At 35.8% G+C, this 18,067-nt stretch overlaps 4 protein-coding genes across 4 annotated transcripts; 2 read left to right on the top strand and 2 right to left on the bottom strand.

The window, feature by feature from the left end:
* Nucleotides 1-368: 368 nt before the first annotated feature.
* Nucleotides 369-9,201, bottom strand: LOC126857506 (uncharacterized). Its single transcript, XM_050606974.1, is given in 6 exon segments — nt 369-1,473; nt 1,575-3,281; nt 3,283-6,417; nt 6,870-7,155; nt 7,848-7,991; nt 8,578-9,201. Coding segments are annotated over 5 exon segments (5,622 nt in total). The 5' UTR covers nt 7,976-7,991; nt 8,578-9,201; the 3' UTR covers nt 369-1,107.
* Nucleotides 9,202-11,290: 2,089 nt separating this feature from the next.
* LOC126857538 (MORN repeat-containing protein 5) lies at nt 11,291-13,524 on the top strand. Its single transcript, XM_050607048.1, has 5 exons — nt 11,291-12,311; nt 12,581-12,767; nt 12,846-13,005; nt 13,109-13,287; nt 13,433-13,524. Exons 1-5 carry the CDS (start codon nt 12,176-12,178, stop codon nt 13,488-13,490), a joined length of 720 nt encoding a protein of 239 aa, XP_050463005.1. The 5' UTR covers nt 11,291-12,175; the 3' UTR covers nt 13,491-13,524.
* A 55-nt stretch (nt 13,525-13,579) lies between these two features.
* LOC126857513 (NHL repeat-containing protein 2) lies at nt 13,580-16,723 on the bottom strand. Its single transcript, XM_050607003.1, has 9 exons — nt 16,537-16,723; nt 16,272-16,438; nt 16,031-16,190; nt 15,503-15,921; nt 15,172-15,413; nt 14,704-14,929; nt 14,354-14,551; nt 14,147-14,263; nt 13,580-14,062 (listed from the first exon to the last, which is right to left on the bottom strand). Exons 1-9 carry the CDS (start codon nt 16,718-16,720, stop codon nt 13,670-13,672), a joined length of 2,106 nt encoding a protein of 701 aa, XP_050462960.1. The 5' UTR covers nt 16,721-16,723; the 3' UTR covers nt 13,580-13,669.
* Nucleotides 16,724-16,905: 182 nt separating this feature from the next.
* Nucleotides 16,906-17,852, top strand: LOC126857535 (HIG1 domain family member 2A, mitochondrial). The gene is made up of 2 exons (XM_050607045.1): nt 16,906-17,279; nt 17,563-17,852. Exons 1-2 carry the CDS (start codon nt 17,147-17,149, stop codon nt 17,721-17,723), a joined length of 294 nt encoding a protein of 97 aa, XP_050463002.1. The 5' UTR covers nt 16,906-17,146; the 3' UTR covers nt 17,724-17,852.
* Nucleotides 17,853-18,067: the final 215 nt, after the last annotated feature.

Genomic DNA, 18,067 nt, shown 5'->3' with positions numbered 1-18,067 from the left:
ATATATATATATATATATATGTATATATATATATGTATGTATATATATATATATTTATTTATTTATTTATTTATTTATCGCAATTAAGTCGTATGTTTTGTCAGGTAACCGTATCGATTAAAACATTTTAGCTAAGGATACAATATGTAATTTTCACTATATATTCTACATTGTGATGCACGATATATTTTATACAATATTGTTGCAATATCTGTTTAATGTTGAAAAACAAACAACTTGAGTACTATCGTTTGTGGGATGTTGCGCGATATGTGCATATAACGCAGCTTTCTTATCTTATTTATCCGTATATGTAATGTAATGCTTAAACAGCGAACTTGGAGTTGTGCGTTAAAAACGAGAGGACGAACGAGAATGTTGTGCTTTTATTCAACGCGTCATCCATTTGTGTTAAAAAAGTACATTTGATTTTTTTTCATATACAATATATACGTGAATGCGTATATTCTGTAACAGATTAATTCTACGAAATGTACAAAAAATTCTCAACGCTCAGTTATATCACATTATTAATCATATTAAAAAGGATGCGTAATGTCAATCAGGGTCCAAATAGATAATCGACATTCGATAGAAATTTGCATTAAATATTCGCCGGCGATTGTATCATAATCGCGTTATATTTTACTGGTACACAAAAGATATAATGACCATTTGGACCACGATTAAGATCTTTTTTTTCGAAACTGTCTTTCTTTTCTCCGTTTTTTTCAGTCTATTATTTTTATGCGTTTATAACCACTCCCTAAATATCATAAAGTAATACGAGCCATATATCTCATAGGTTCGTTTTACATATATTAGCATGGAATAAACGATATCGCGCTAATTTCTTATTTCTAGATAAGAAGATAATAAGAAGAAACTATTACAAAGTAATTCTAAGCGAAATTGTTTACAAATTTTCTAGAACATGCCAAGTATACATCCTGGACCGCTACAACGTATTGGATTGGAAAAGAGAGAAAAAATCATTTGAGCAATGCATCGAGAGAATCAGCTGTTTTCCCGATGAGAATTCAGAGATAAGACGTCAAATAGAAGGAACAGGATCGAATTGATGGCATTGTCGATGTGAGCTTTTGCCTAAGGTAATAATCGGGGATTAAAACGTCCCATGTGTAATATTATCCCGGAAGGATTGTGTCGAACGAAATATAAGAAGGGCCTGTCGAGCTTCAACCTCGGTCTCTCCGATAATCCGGAGGGCTGTCTTTTTTCTCTATAGAACCGATCCATACGCGACTGGTCTGCGTAGAATGAATTCATGTGATCATCTTGCGAAGATATACCTCCGTGTCTCGACGCGTCGTCTTCAGCGATGTTACCGAAATTATCGGTGTCTTCCTTTTGTCGTCTGATACTTCTTCTTAATGGACTCGCGGGATACGTTTCTACGTGATGCCGACCACTAAGAATATTTTCATCGCCACAGGTACTGAACAGGTTCATCTATATAACGCAAATTTATAAAATATCAAGGATAATTGCATACATGTATACATATACAAATGAATTCAAAGAATGCATAAATCGAGCAGATATATATTTACCTGTAATACATCGGCCAAATAGAGACGGTGACCTACGCCATTGATTCCTTTGAAGTCGGCATTGCCTGAGAAGAGCTCATCGAGACCCATTCTCTTCAAGGCGGCAGTCGCGTTGATGACAGACCTATGACTGAATTTAGGTACTTGCAGCTCCAAGCCGCTTCGCGGTATTAGGATCTTGAGGAGCTTATTCCAGGCTCCGTCGCGAAAGGCGCTTCTAACGAAACGCTGCTCGAGGCGATCCAGCGTGTCGCCGGGTGCGGTATGACCTTGCTGACCCGGTAACACGAAAATTGTTGAAACCAATTTGTCGCTTCCGCCAAGAGCGACTGCGGTAGCATCAATGCTGGGTTCGTAGCCCGCTAAGATACCTGATCGCCAAGTAGTAGCCGGGACTGGCACGAGTTTCCTTTGTCTGACAGCCGGTGAAACCGCAAAGTATAATTCGCCATCTCTACCAATGGAACTGGTTAGAGTGCTATTACAATCGGTCTGAAATACATTAGCGGAGAGCGCCGCCAGCGGTGATCTGAGCGGTACTGTGTTCGTCTTGACAAAATCTTTGATTCTACCACCCGTCTGCTTCCTGACCAACAGATTCGTTCTCCTGCGAACGAGATCACTGATGGTGGCAAAATTTACCTCGGCTACAAGGCCCTCGTAAAATTGCTGGGCCTGCTCCTTGTAGAAGGGCATGAGCTTCCTGACTTTCATCTTATCGGCGAAGAGCTCACGAACGAAGGCAGCGTTTGCGATACCTTGACTGCGGGCCAAACTTACTGTGTCAGTTATATTTTGGAACACCAAATGTGGATTGAACGTTGCTACATCGTCCAATCCAAGCACCTCGTTCATCTGCTCGGACGTTGGTCCACGCGCGCCCAGGAAGATCATCGCCAGTAGACTAGTCATACCAAACGGCGACAGGGCCAGCGATCTCGCAGTGCTCAGACCTTTATTAGTGGCCACCCAGAAATTGAAGGCTAGCTCATTGCATAATCGGGCAAAGTTGATGATATCAGTGCTCGTATGTTTTATAGTGACATCTAATCCGCTCGCGCTTTGCGACGCATCCCAGAGTGGTAGCACGGATTGCGTCGAAGTGAGCTGGTCCTGCTGATCCGGCTGATGAGTTACCCCTGTTTCGTCTTCCGGTGAACGAATTTCGGCACTCTCGTTCTTTGAGTTGGACGACGACTGAGTCTGGACGTGATTGACCGGTTTTCTCAGCGGAATCGGCGGCTTCGTTGGTGAGGTTTGTTGCGATATAAGTGTCCACTTGTCCTCTGCATTTGCGTCAATTTCGGTCTTCGAGATCTCAGACTTTTCCGATGATTTATGACCAACTGTAGGCTTTGACGTTTGAATGATCGATGGCGGTGTCGATAGCGGCAAACGCATTACTTCCGGCTTCGAAGAATTCTCGGAGTGTTTCAAAGACGCGGGTTTACTCTCCGTATTATTTGAATTAATCTGCAATGTTGGTACGTCCTTTGTTGATGAAATACTTGCATTGATTACCGATATAGTTTGTGTCACATTTTGATTCTTCTGATTTAATGTGTTATTAGCAGAATTCAAATTGTTTGCATTAATCGGATTTATTTGAGAAAATTCTTCCTTGTTCTCGCTTGCATTCTCTAGTAATTTCTGTGTCACATTTTCGGTAATAGGACGCTCGGTATTCACATATTCTTGAATCGGTAGAAGACGAAGAACTATTATTATTCTTATTTATGTTATTTTTATTTTTATTATTAGTTGTATTACTAATGTGATTTTGCAAAAACGTAGAATTGACAGGATTTCCATCTAACATGACGGGGACGTTAGACGTAATGTTTGGAATAATGGTATCCGTCATGACATTACTAATATATTCATGTGAGCTATAGAACTCGGAGCTGGAATCATTAGCGGAATGAACTGCAATAGCCTCCTTTATCGCTGACGAAGCATTCAAGAAAGATCCATTCTTTTCGCCCAACGTTTCTATTTTTGAACTACTATCCGCTTGTATTGAAGCGTTAACATTTTTAATATTACTCACGTTAGCCGAATCAATTAATTCAATTTTCGCAGGTAATTCAAGATTCTCGTCTGTCCTTACAACAGGCACTTCCGTCGTTTCCATCTTTTCCCTGTTTTCTGTTTTCTTTTGATTATTAGTTGTATTGAACACAGTTGTATTTACACTTAACGGTTCAGAATTTGTGACAATTTCTACAGTAATTGTGCTCTGTCCAACACTATCCTTTGATTCGTCGCTAATATTCGCAAATTTATTTAACGAAATAGATAAAGATGCTTTCGTAGAATCATCGATACTTGATTCATTACTGTTTAATAATTTAATTGGTTCTAACGTATGATTTGACTCTTTTGTCTGCATGATAGCATGATAGAATTCTAACGTGCTATTTCTAGCCGGATCTGCCGTTTCTGTCTTCTGCGTTGACGTTTGGATAACATTTTTTTCTTCCTGATATTCATTTACATTAAATTCTACAGTTTCTTCAGGCAACTTAGTGATACTTTCGGTAGATTCTACAAACTTTGTCATGTCACTTGATGCGTTTTTAACTATTTGATTTTTGCTAGTCTCTTCGATGGATAATCTTTCTGTGCTCGTTGCAAATCCGGCGATAAGACTACTTGCTAAATCGCTAGCTACAAAATTCGTCGTATCACTTGGTAAACCGATCGGCTCGATTGCAGGGGGACTAGACGGTAGAGGCGCAATATTCAGTACTTGATCGATAGCGGACACCGGATTGCTCAAATTCAAGTTTGCGAAAACATTATCGAAATTTTCATTGGTTGTCAATTTATTCAAAGGTTCACTTGATGCGGTTGTAGATTGCGTTTTAGATACTGCATCAAGTACTATCGAAGTAACAGATAAAATCTCTTCTGATAATTCTGCAGTTTGATCGACAGCTTGTTTTTCCAAAGGCAATATGTTAATAGCAGTGGTGGTTTCGAGAGTCGCGAGAGTCTTGGTTTGATTTCCCGGCGAAACATCGTGAATCTTCACGAGCTGAATCTGTTCGGTCGAAGAAGAAACCGTTAATTCCGTCTTTGCACTAATCGATTCAACATTTGATGTAGCTGGCGTCGTTATTAAAATATTATTAGCCGTTACTTCGTTATTTGTCGTTTCGGTGTTAATTGAAGTTGCTGATGTTGTCACCGTAGTCCAAGAGTTCGTGGAAGCATCATTGACTGATTCTCTATTTATTACATTGACAGGCCGTTGAGTGATAGTGTAATCGATAAGCCTAGTAGTAACATCTTGCGGCGGAATTTCTGTAGTAACAATTACGTAAGTTTGCGTACTAACGCGTTCGACATTCATTTCGTTCGTGTCGTGAGATATAATTGTATCTACACTCGCGATCGCGGGTTTCTCTGAATCAGACACGTTGCGCATCTGATCGTAATTAATATTCATGATCGATATTTCCGGCGGCGCCTCGTTCGATAGAGATAATATGGGGGGTCTTACTTCCGAAACTTGATTCATTACATTCGAAAAGGAATCGATTAACTGCGTGGGTAGTGGTTCCATCAGTCCCAAAGATTGAATCTCGGTTGGAGATTGAGAATTGAGATAATTTTCCGTGTACGTTGACGTAACCGGGCTTAATGATTCTTTCGTAACCATTGAGGAGCCTTCATCGTGATGATAATCCGTATACAACAAACTTGGAATAGTCGAGGCCTCGATTGTCGAAGCGGTGGCGAATGTAGACGGTGAATGCAACGTGATTTTGTTAGACGCAGCTTCCTCGGGTTTTACAGACACGTGAGAAAATGGTTCCGAGATAATGCTATTAGTTTGTGAGATTATTTTATCATCATTGTGCGTTACGTTCATTTGAGATTCTTTCGTAATCTCGGGTATGAATGAAAAATCCTCAGATTGCTTCGTATTGTTCTTATTTTGTATAAGAACGTAACTCGCATTCGAGAAAGAAGAGATCTTATCAGTCACATTCGTCACTTCGACAGACTCATCATATATTACAGCCTGCTTTGTATCGACGATAGAAGGATTCGATATACTCGGTATGATCGTCGAATAAATCACTGGAAGTTTTATTTCTTGACTTACTTGATTATCGGGATTCTTAGTTGTCTGCTTTGGATGCGTATCTAAACTCATCGGTTGCGAGAATGTTGTAGCTTCAGGTACTTCCGACAGAGTTATTTCGACAAATTGTTCCGTTTGACTAAATCCTTCGGTCTGAGTAGATGGTTGGGCGAAACTCGCGATACTGATATCAGCTGCATACGGTGAATCGGTCTGATCTGTCTTATGAGTACTCTCAGCCGGAATCACACTAAGCATTTGGAAGATCGGACTTTCGGTAATGGTAGAATGCAATGTAGATAATTTTTGTTCCGTCAAAGTGATAACTGGAACGGGAATCATTGCTTTCTCCGTGATAGCATCGGCCGTCGACGTCTGCTGCGAGTAATGATTAAGTGGCAATTTCTCGTTATGCTGCATATTATTCGTGAAACCAGCGTATACATTCGTCTGAACGTCTGACATCGCCGGCTTCTTCGTCGTCGGATTTTTCAGAGTAGTTCGGATATTCATTGCGCTTTCAGTCGACGACGCTTCTATCTTTTCCGTTGTAATCTTATGTAATAATTGATTAGATTCACTGCTTGGAGAAATCGCATCTGTCTCGCCAGATAGAATGGAAGGGAGAATGTTGCTCCATTCGACGTTTGCGTGTTCTGGAATCTTGGGTATCGAACCCGTTAAAATCGGTGGCTTGTCGAGTGCGCTCTTCAACACATTCTGTACCTTCTGTACTACATCCATGACCTAAAATACAATGTGATATGTGTTAAATCTGTAAACGAAGAGATGACAGCTCCGTTAGCTCTAAACTGGTTATACATTCTTATTTGTTTCCCATTTATATTTAAATGACATTTGATTTTAGCATAAATCTATAAAATTGATATCATACTTTTTCGATGAATATTCAATTTGTACAAAAAAAAAATTTATTTAATTATATTTAGCAATTGAATTAGCATTTCATTAATGTTCAATTAATTTCATGTATGTTTTAACATATCCAAATATTTCATTATTTGCTTTTATTTATATTTCTAATTAAAATTTTTAATTAAAACTTTATTTTAAAATATATAAAAAACGGGCGCACGCGTGCACGCGCGCAAATATGAGAGTGTGTGTGTGTGTGCTGTATATTATGTTCTATCTATTTTCCATTTACAGATAAGAGAGACAAAAGACGATGAATCGACCTTTTTTCCGCCCGTGAGAACGTCATCGGCTTTTTGAGGTTCTTGTCTGTCTATCGCGACGTGATCCGCTCCACCTGCAGCGATGAGACCTTGAATTTCCTGAGCGGTCATCTGCCGCGTAATCATATCACCCTTGTCGTTGTAAGTATAAAACTGAAACTTGTCGGGCCGCAAAAGTCCAGCCGGCGAAGCGACCAGTTTGTGGCTGGACTGCGTGCTGTTTTTGCCATTCGGAGGATGCACACGTTTGTTGTAGTCCTGACGGAACATTGTGGAAGTAGCTACGCTGTAAAGGCACGAAAATCCATCCAGAATATTATCGTAACTTTTGCTTTATATATTCAACTCGAATATATTTATAAAAATCTTATTTAGATATGAAAAATTGTATCTAAATACGATTTTTATGTATATTTCAATTGAAACGTATATAACAAACGTACGAAATAGATTAATGTGCATTGTGTATTTTTCATCTGGAAAATTGTTTATTTTTTAATAAGCTTGTTAAATTTAAATGCATACTGATAAAAAGTTGTGATAGTAAAGGTGTATCAGTAAGGATTTTTCTGTGAATTGATAAGAACGAAAAGTTCAATGCGCGCATATAATTTTCCCTAATTAGTCTATTCATTAAGAACACCGAAGCTGTCTGGTGGCTCGGGAACTAAGCCGCGATGCCTTTAATAAGAGCCGACCGTGCTTTTCATGCTTTTCCTTTTCCGCATTCTCTGTCTTGTCTTTCCCATGCGAGGCGCGATTTCTATCTACGTACTCCTTCTTCGTATTATCTTACGTCGTCTTTATGTCATCCGTCAGTATGAATTTTACGAGAAAAGAACTTAGAATTTAATTCTAATTTCATACACATATATATACATAAATTATATTGAAACATTTTAAACTTACTCTGATATATTTACATAAAATTTGCAATTTATATAAAAGCCATAAGAAGATTTCTCTTTTGATACTGACCTAGGATCAAATGTATTCACAGGTACGTGTGAACGTTCATCATGAACTGGTAAAGGCGTACTTAATTGCAGGTTCATCAAAGATACGATTAGTGCTGGCAATAGCCAGCGTAATCGTTGCAGCAACATGATAATATTCGATTTTCTGAAAACGGAAACATATTTCGAGATTGCGGAGATAATATAGTGCATTTTATTTTGTTACATATCACTCCTGTTATCAATTCTTTTATATATTTACAATGTGTTTTTGCAAAAATGTTTATTAAAGTTTATCAAAAAAACTTCCAATAGAGAATTTTCAATATTTAGGGAAATAAATTCAAAGATAAATATTTATATGATGTACGATACATAGATAAACCACAATCGGATAAAAATCATGTGCGACATAACTATATGCGAAAAAAAAAAAAGAAAAATGAAAGAGAAATAAGCCATTGAACTTTTTAATTTCTTATTGTTATATACATATTATTGATCTTAATTTTTCGATCTTGACTTAATTATTTTCATGCTTTGAATTACATATAAATCTGAATGAAGATTATTGCATGTAGTTAATATGTTTTGCTTCTTAAGAAATTTTGTTCATTAGATTCATAAGAAAATCGCGAATATTCTTTTTTCCTCTTTCTTTTTGAAATTTATAATTTTAGATTATCCTCCAAAAACATAAAACTTAAGCTTTATCTTTGAAAATTTAAACTTAGCTTTTTGTGAATACTCACATTTTGAAAATCAAGATAGACTCCTTGAAAATATCATTTAATCCTATCGAGAACTAATTACCATCAATATCCCCGGCGTCAATAACTCCGTGATCACGATAGCGTTTGAAAACTTGACACTAAATACACCAATTTGATGTGACACAATCAACTCGTAATGATCAATAAAAAGAAAATGTTAGGTAAGTTTTTGATGAGTGTTCCATTGACCCTCGGTATTCGATTCTTTAGCGCGAGACGCGATAATCAATCCCTTTTGCTCTCTCTTCTTTCGCGTCTGTTCGTTCTCTCTTTCTCTCTTTCTCCCTCTGTGCTTCCCTTCTTCCCTTCTTCGTTAAGGGATCAAGGACGTTTGGCAGTTGAAACTATTTTGTCGTCGGCCTTGCTGGTCAGACTGTAGACGATGTAGCGACCTCGGCGAAGATTACAGAGCGTGTACCGTGAACTCCTCCCTTTTCTTTCTGTGCAGGTCCTGTCTCATATATACTCCCTCTCGCATACTCCGAACTCGCTTGACACTCCAGCGCGGTTCTCTTCCTATGCCACTTGTTCGCTTCTGCCGTCTTATACCCTGGATAAACACGTACTGCAAGGTAGGATCCTTCGCTGGGACGAGCGCAGTGGAACAAGAGGCAGAAGAAATAAGGAGGGGAGACGGCTCCTGAAGGGTAAGACAGAGAAAGGACTCGCCTCTCGTCTCTCGCGATAGTCGTCGGATGGAGTGGATTACGCGGAAACAGGTGACCGCGCGTACGTGCGCGTGGCACATACGCGAGTATTCTTTCTAACAGATCGCCTTCGATTCGAATATAATCGAAAATGACATAAAGATTATATAAAAAACATTAGGAAACATTTCTACCGTGCACACCGGGGAAAATTGTCAAAATTTTCTTAAAAGAGTTCATTGTCCTTGGTAATATACATTCGAAGGAAATCGTGCTAATCCCATGATTTAGCTCCCCTTAAATACAAAAAAAAAAGGGATAGACTTTTAGGTGATGAGCGCAACGAACGTTATAGGAACGTCGGTCGGTTCGACGTAGCCCACATCGCAGAGCCGCTATATGAATTGTGCTCTCCGGAGATCGCCGGGGAGACATAGCGAAATGAGGTAGCCATCCATATTTTTTTGAAACGACAAACGCAACGTAAGCCAAGCCGACGATTCACAGCGACGATTAACGGTACATCGACCGAATGAGTCGCATACATGACGTACTAAATTGTGAAAGAACCAGTAATGGGCCGTGTGAATGGATACCACAAAAATGTGGCTTTTGGTGGGAGAGGGGGAATCTTTTAAAAAAGATTTTATCGGGCTAAATTATTCCATTAAATCTCGAGTTGACCAATGTCCACTCATCTCGTATCAATCGCACTCTACGTAATTCATCCATGAATGAATCAATCAATTCGAGGTTCGATATAGATTTCGGATCCTTCAATATCGATCTTTTTCTAAGAGGGAGCATTCTTTTCGACCTTACTAAAACATCCTTCGCCAGAACTAGGCGATCAAGCCGAGTTCTAAAGCTGTACGAGAGCAGGAGGCGAACCGAAACGATAGATAGATTTAGGTTTGACAGTTGATCACGCGAGAGAAGATGAACGAGCTCACGCTTGGCAAAACCCGTTTCTCGCTTCTCGCGCGGATACGTCTGGTTAAGTTTTCTGTGAACCGTCGAACATGCACGGGTTAATAAACAGTCGTCCCACTTGCACGACTGTCCATCCGTAACCCACTGTTTACCAAGACAACGGTACCGCGCCGCGCCGCACCGGATTAAGGCTTATCCAACGGTTACCTATCGACAAATTCGACATCGGGGTTGGGAGGAGTAGCACGGGAAAGGGGGACGCGAGAACGAAGCGTTGGCAATAATCCACAAATCCCCGACCTATTTTCCTCGCCACCGATTTCACATCGCTCGCCGATCAATTCACGAATCGATTTGACATATCCGACCTATTCTAAAATTTTGCATTTCTTTTTTTCACAGAAACTCGATTAATTTAAAATAAGTAGAGAAAAGCTCGCGCACGACTTTCTTAGGGAAATCTAAGTAAAAGGATCTTTAGGCTACTACAAGGCATAAAGATGTTTATGCGCGATACAAACACTTCTCACGGTATTAATTTCGACCTTTATCCACGTCTCGATTAATTCGATCCTATTGAGGAAGCTATAATTTACCTTTCAATTATTACTATAATTTCAAACATCATTTCTCTCTTTGACGTGACGCATGCGGGGGTACTATAATGCTCGGGTAGAAAAAGATACAAGTTCGCCCCCCGGTGTACGTACCTACTTATGAGAAATTCTCAGGTGCGTGAGAGATTCTCCAGAGGTGTCACGCTCGGCTGAGCTAACACGACATTCCAGATTACGTAGCTAGAATCATTGCTCCGAAGGGAGCATCGTCCGGAAACGACTGGCGTAATTGCTCCCTCTTTTTCTTAACGTAGCGAATCTAATGTTATAATAGAAGTATTAATTAATAATTTACGATATACATATAAATTTTATAATCATACTTATTTATATTTAATTTAATGCGAGGAAGAAATACTCGCTATATTGACATATATTTTATATCATATTATATTTCTCATTTCACCCCTCTTAAGGGGTGAAAAATTGATTCTCAAATCAATCACAGAGCGTACACAAATATAATTTTTTATATTATGCCTGCGTATTTTTATTTTAATTATTTTGCAGTATTGCTTTGGTTATTCGGAAAATTGTTACTCGAAAAAAAAAAAAAGAAAAATCAACTCAAATCGTAAACTATTTTGAATAATCATAAACTATTTTGATAATTGACGTATTGATCATTGTATGCATTATAAATTGCGTTAAAGGCAAAAGGTATATTTCAATGGGTGTATTCGCGTTTATTATTCAAAGCGGAGCACCTCAGTCGAACACCGATCAGCTCCGCTATGTATGAGAGCGCGCGAAACTTGGGAAATATGTTTCTTGACACATATACACTGGAGAACCGTACCACTTTCTGACATATAACAGTAGTATATGCGGCACACGACGAGTAGATGACGGTTTCTTTCTCTCTCTCTCTCTCTCTCTCTCTCATAGAAATACAAGAGACATAACGGTCTCTTCGCCTGTTGTCCCATCGTGTTACGAATACGTGCGTATCCGAATCATGCGCGTCCAAAAAATCTGATTTAGTTACGCGTGCGGGATTTAAAAAGCCATGCTACCGAGTATATTGCCATTTGCATTTGTTCACGAATTCGAGACGCGTGCCTCCCTGGTTTGCACGCCGCTCGTGCGTCCAGGCGAGACGGCTTATGAACCGACCGAGATTATACCAGGAATACTAGGTAACGGGGACATCCTGTAAGGATAAATTCAGTCTTGGTTAATCATTCCAGAAGAAGTCGACACTCGCGCGTGTGACTTCTCGTATAAAAATTCATTCATAGTTAATAATATTAAAGAAATATAATTTAAAGTAATGATAATGAGAGGAAAGAAAGAGCACAAAAATTATCTTTAAAATATTTACAACTTCAAAAAAACTATTCGCTATTTTAATATAGAAGTGATAAGCGATCAGATACGATGAAGAAAAATAATTGCAAAGTGGGAGATGAGATTGAAATGTTACGGGAGACTCGATTCGTCAGTGGAAGCACTTACGAAGGGTCGTGGAATGCCATTGAAAAAACCGGCGTCGGCAGATATGTCACACCTTACAGTAAATTAATTCTTAACTAATTTCAAGATTAATTCTATTTTTTGTATTATAAAAATATTTCAAATTTTATAATTGCATGATTGAGAGCAGCCGGAAATCAATTAAAATAAATTAGTTAAAAATTAATGATCATCAGTTAATAATTAATGACCGTTAGTTAAAAATTAATGGCCAATCAACTAAGATTTTATTACCTGTAATATACCTGTAGAATTGTAAAATGCATCAACATCAATTAGTGCAAACCAATCTTATTATATATTTTTCAGAAGTTGTATTGGAGGGAGAATTTCGGAATGGCATGCTTCATGGTTGCGGAAGTATGTATTGGCCACGTGGACAGGTAATGGATAGTACCTGGAATCATGGAAAAATGGAACAAAAGCGTTATACGTTTGCGGATGGTTTATCATATCGAGAAGATAAATGGGATTATTGTACATTTCCTGATCGGCGGTTAGCACAATTCTTGAATAAAATTTAAACAGAAGTCCCATATTATTTTTTAATATTCTACATTATTAAATATTTTAGATTTTACAATTGCATAGTAAACGGACTGAGACCAGCCAAAAAAGTATTGAAAAGTAATGATCAACCAACTAAAATTATTCCTCCGTTCTGCTACGATACTGGTATCGGTATATTCGATCCAGACAAGAATTGCATAAAATCATATCGTAATTGCAAAAAAGTAAAAATAATACACTATTCAATAATAAAGTCAGAGCTATTCATATATGTATCTATTTTCGCGAATAGTAATAAATAGTAATAGATCATTAAAAATTATGAAGATAATCAACATTCCAACGAGTATAGAAAGTAAATGGATCAAGGAAAATTGCCGAAAAGGCTGGTCAGAACCGACAGGTCATCAAAAATGGTTATGTGAATACTGGCAATCGGGAGCGGCAGATTTTGCAACGTTACCGCACATTTCGTCAGAAGATGAAACGGAAAATTGGTGGCAAAGGTATCAATATAATGCAATCTTAGCTATAATTATAATTATATATATATATATATATATATATATATATATATATATATATAATTATAAAAATATTTGATGGAACCATAATCAAATCTTACTTCATTAATTTCATATATTGTTTAAGACTGACGAAATTTGCCAGACATGCGCCAGACGAAGTGAATAAAACACAACTGCGTTAAAAAATGTCGTTAAACTATTAAACAATATAAGGGAAAAATGTAAATATTAAGACTTGAAGTAATTAAAAATAGCAATTAAACATAAAATATATGAAAAATATAAAATTTTATATAAGTAATAATACATGCATGCATATGTATTGATTATATATAAGATAAAATTATAACTTTTATATTTTCTAGCCAACAACGAGTTTTTTCTCTTCAGTTACAATTATCGGTGCATCCGTTCTTCGATGCACGTTAAACAGTACAGATAACTTCAATGGTATACATGTGTCGACTCTGCATGCCATTATATTTATTGTAATGCGCAATTGATTTTGCGCTTCATCTGCAGGAAACCTCACAGACACAGGTGTTGAAAGGTCACCTGTTAAACAGATTGCTGTCCATGTATTTACAGGTAAGGACACATACCATTTTTGTGGTGCATCTACATTTAACTTCAAATCATTTGAAAATACGATATTAAATAGAATATTTAATTCTCCACCATCGGTATTAATTGATGTATCAAAAATAAATATTTTATCATTATTTTCATTTGAATCAGGTCTAGATATAACCATCTGAAAAATAAAATTAACAAAGTTAACATAAATATCATGATATTTAAAGATATATTTTGAAGGGAAATTAAACTATACACTTACAGTTGAAATTTTCTCGTTTTTAAGATCAATAATCTTAACAGCATGATTATTGGTATCTGCCACATAAAGAATTTTACGATTCAAACTGCCGATCGCAAGGCCACTTGGTTCATTGAACTAATAAAAGATTATTTAAAAATTATTACATTAATTATTTGCAAGTCACTTTTGAGAAATTATCTTCTCAAAAAACATAACAAAACTTACGGAAAATGCGCGATCAGGTTTTCCTGCACCAAATAAAGTCTTACAATAGCCTGTTGCAGTATCTACAGTTTTAATCTTGTGATTATAAGTATCAGCTATATAAATTTGTTTAGACACGCAATCCCATGCTATACCCAATGGATGTTGAAGTTTAGCCAAATATTTTTTTCCATCTACATCTCCAAAAGCGTGTAAATTCTATAATATAAATTAAATATGATAAGATAAATATTATATTGCCATGACTTTTATATGTTGTTACCATTTTAATGAAAATTGACATATGTTATTTTCAAATATACAAAATAGTTATATGCAACAAAATAAATAATATTTATTATTAAACAAACCGCTGGATTTTTGTCTCCTCCACAAACAGCGGAGACCTGACCGTTGTCTAAGTGCAACTGTCTAATAGTACTGCTTTCACTGTCTACAAAAAATGCAATTTTCTCTTCTTGAGCAACTACAATACCAGAAGGTTGTGCTAATCCAGCGGCATGAGGATAAGTGTTATTTCGGTTTTGTTCTTGACCAGTTCCGACAATAGCAATGCATGTGCGTGCTGCGTATCTTCTAAAATATGGAAAGTTTTTATTAAAAATATTAAATATTTTCTTATTGAGCATTGCTTAATCTTTACGCAAAAAAAAATTATTCAGTTACATATTTTACAACAAGGAAAAAAATTAAAGAAACTAAAGCTAAATACAAAAATACCATATTTTATATAGTCTATCTTAAACTTTTTCTGAGATCTTTTTTAAATTTGTTAGTTTTCTAGAGTTAAATATCATATTACATAACTAATATCTCACTTTTCCTTCCACCAAATAGTATCTTCCAAAAACAATGCCCAGATTTGATGAGTACCTGCCATAGCGATTAATAAGATTGGCACTTTCTTCACATTCATGTTCTCTTCATATTCATGATGATAGATTGCCACATCCCAAGGAGATGATAAAACCTGATTAATACCATGTTTTCCACCATGGCGATCGTGACCTTTTAAACCAAGGCCAGCTATAGTAGATACCTTTTTATCGATCAGATCTATCTAAAAAGCGATTAAAAGTTAATAATAAAAGTAGTGAATCAATATTTTAAGATATGATAATAAAGAATGAGGAACATTTTTTTTCTTACTTTTCTAATGGCATGATTATTACTATCCGCAACATAAAATGTATGTGTATCGAGTTTACAGATCCCTTGAGGTGAATTAAATCTGGCATTTTTGAAATTGCCATCTTTAAAACCCTGATTGCATCCGCCTATATAATTTTTCACTTCTCCATGTTCATTTGCAATGATAATTCTATTATTGCCGCTATCTGATATGGCGAGCATTGTTCCTTGTTCACAAAAAAAAGCTGTTAATTTACCAGGAAACAATAAACCATCTTTAAAAACTGGTAAAAGATGATTTGCTGATTTAATTGGAAGATTATGGTTTGATATTTGATTTATACATTTGAAATATGCTAGCATTACTTTTGCGTATAATAATATTTCATCTTTGTGATCTTCACCAACAAAAACAGCTAATGGCTGACCGCTAGGTCCTGAAATAGATTTATATAATTATATAGCAATAACAAGTTTTATAAAAAAAATAGCATAGCCCATTTAAATCTTATATATAAAAAGACAAAAAGGACCATATGAAATTACCTAACATGACAAGGCTAGGCCAACATGTAATTCCCATATTATACCACATCTTTAATGTCACATCATTTACCACAGGATGCGCAATATTATATCTCTGCACTGCAGATAAGACATTTTTTGAACTACGTTCATTTGTAAACTTTGCACTATGAATTCCAATCTGAAACAAAAGTTATTAATTGTTGTGTGATTGTTATAATTTAATTTTTATAATTTCTCCGTTATAAAATAATATATTCACCACAACAAGACCATCATCTATAGAAATCTTTTTTTCAACTTCTTCTAATTCAGCTAAAACATGCATACAATTGATGCAACAATAAGTAAAAAAATCCAAAAGCACGATTTTTTTTTTCAAATGCTGTGCAAATGATAATCCTTCCGACACATTGAACCACTCCAAGCCTGTAATGTATAAAAACACGTATAAAGATATAATTAAATTATATTTACCAGTAAATATAGATAAATTTTAATAGTTATAAAAATTACAAATAACAAACCTTTCGCAAAATCCTGAATTTCTACTCCGGAATTCTCGTATCGCTTTATGTGATTTAGAATTAACGCCTCCTTATCCTTTTGTTTGGTCAAATCATCTAGTTGAGAGCGCATTTGAATGCATACTTGCGTCAATTCCTGGACTACCTCTTGCGCGTTCATTTTTTTATTTACGAGTCCACACATTCGTACACAAATCGAAAGTTAGATAAAATTCTTCAAATGATTACGAGCATTCATTACTGTTTCTCTCTCGAAGATATTTGACACAAAGAGCTAACATATGTGGAATAATAACATTGAACCGAATGATATTGTATACATTACTCACGAACCTAACGTTTCTTAGGTGCGTGACGTTACTAATTTAAGTGGGAGAAGAAGGGAGAAGATAAGCAAGATTATTTCTCGATATTTTTTTATTGTCGAAATTTGATTGATACAATATCTGATTTTTATCTGTACCATTCGATATAGAATTAATTTAATATAATCATTGTTGATTGTCAACGAGATGCGAGTTGATGCTTGATGCACGTGTGGACACGAGAATTGACGTCAATTCAGCCGCGGTCTCGCGGTATTTGATACAAGTTTCATCAAACGACAAATATGGCTGATCAAAAATCAGATATTGAGTTAGATTGGGTGAAAGTACGAGAAGATTTGCACAGAGAATTTCTCGGCGAGACGATATTTGAGAAAGCGAAACGTAAAACACGAGAGAATCCACTTGTACCTATAGGTAAAATAACCTTTAATAGCGTCAAGATTTCATTTCTATACAATATACAGTTAATTTCTTCTAAATTTATAATCAAAAACTAGTGAAAAAATCAATGTGAAAAAGAAAAAAATATTATGTGCAATAAAATAAAAACATTTCTATAAAAAGAATTGCATTCTTTGAAATATCTAGGATATTTTTGAAATATATATATATGTGTGTGTGTATATATATATATATTAGAGAACTATTATTAAAAACGTATATACGTTAAAATTTTAGTAGGTTTATCTTTCTCTAGGTTGTTTAGCAACTACAGCAGCACTTACTGCAGGACTCATCAGCTTTGTGAAAGAGAAAAGCCAGATGCAACAATATATGATGCGTGCACGTGTTGGTGCTCAAACATTTACTATTGTTTGTATAGTTGCAGGTTTTATTTTGTTACCTAAATCAAGTTAAGATATTATGTAACATTAATTTATACAAATACCATTAATATCTACTGTAGTATATGAAATGCTCTTGTAATCGTATTGGATACAGTATGTGTATCTAATATGGATAAATATTATATTGTCTCGAAAATAACGCTCGTAAATTTATTATCAAATCCATGAATTGAGAAAAATCACTTATAATAATATCTGTAAATTAATATCTTTATAAAAATATATTTGTAGTTGTACTTATTAACTGAAATTATAAATATGCATTTTTTTATCCTTAATTATAATATACAAAAAAGAAAAATATTTTATTAGATTTTTCTATAATCCATTCTTTTCAAATTATGTATATACATC

This window comes from Cataglyphis hispanica, chromosome 21 (assembly GCF_021464435.1).
Source record: "Cataglyphis hispanica isolate Lineage 1 chromosome 21, ULB_Chis1_1.0, whole genome shotgun sequence".
Lineage (NCBI taxonomy): Eukaryota > Metazoa > Arthropoda > Insecta > Hymenoptera > Formicidae > Cataglyphis > Cataglyphis hispanica.
Note: the sequence above shows the minus strand (reverse complement) of the source record. Positions and strands in the feature narration are given on the sequence as shown.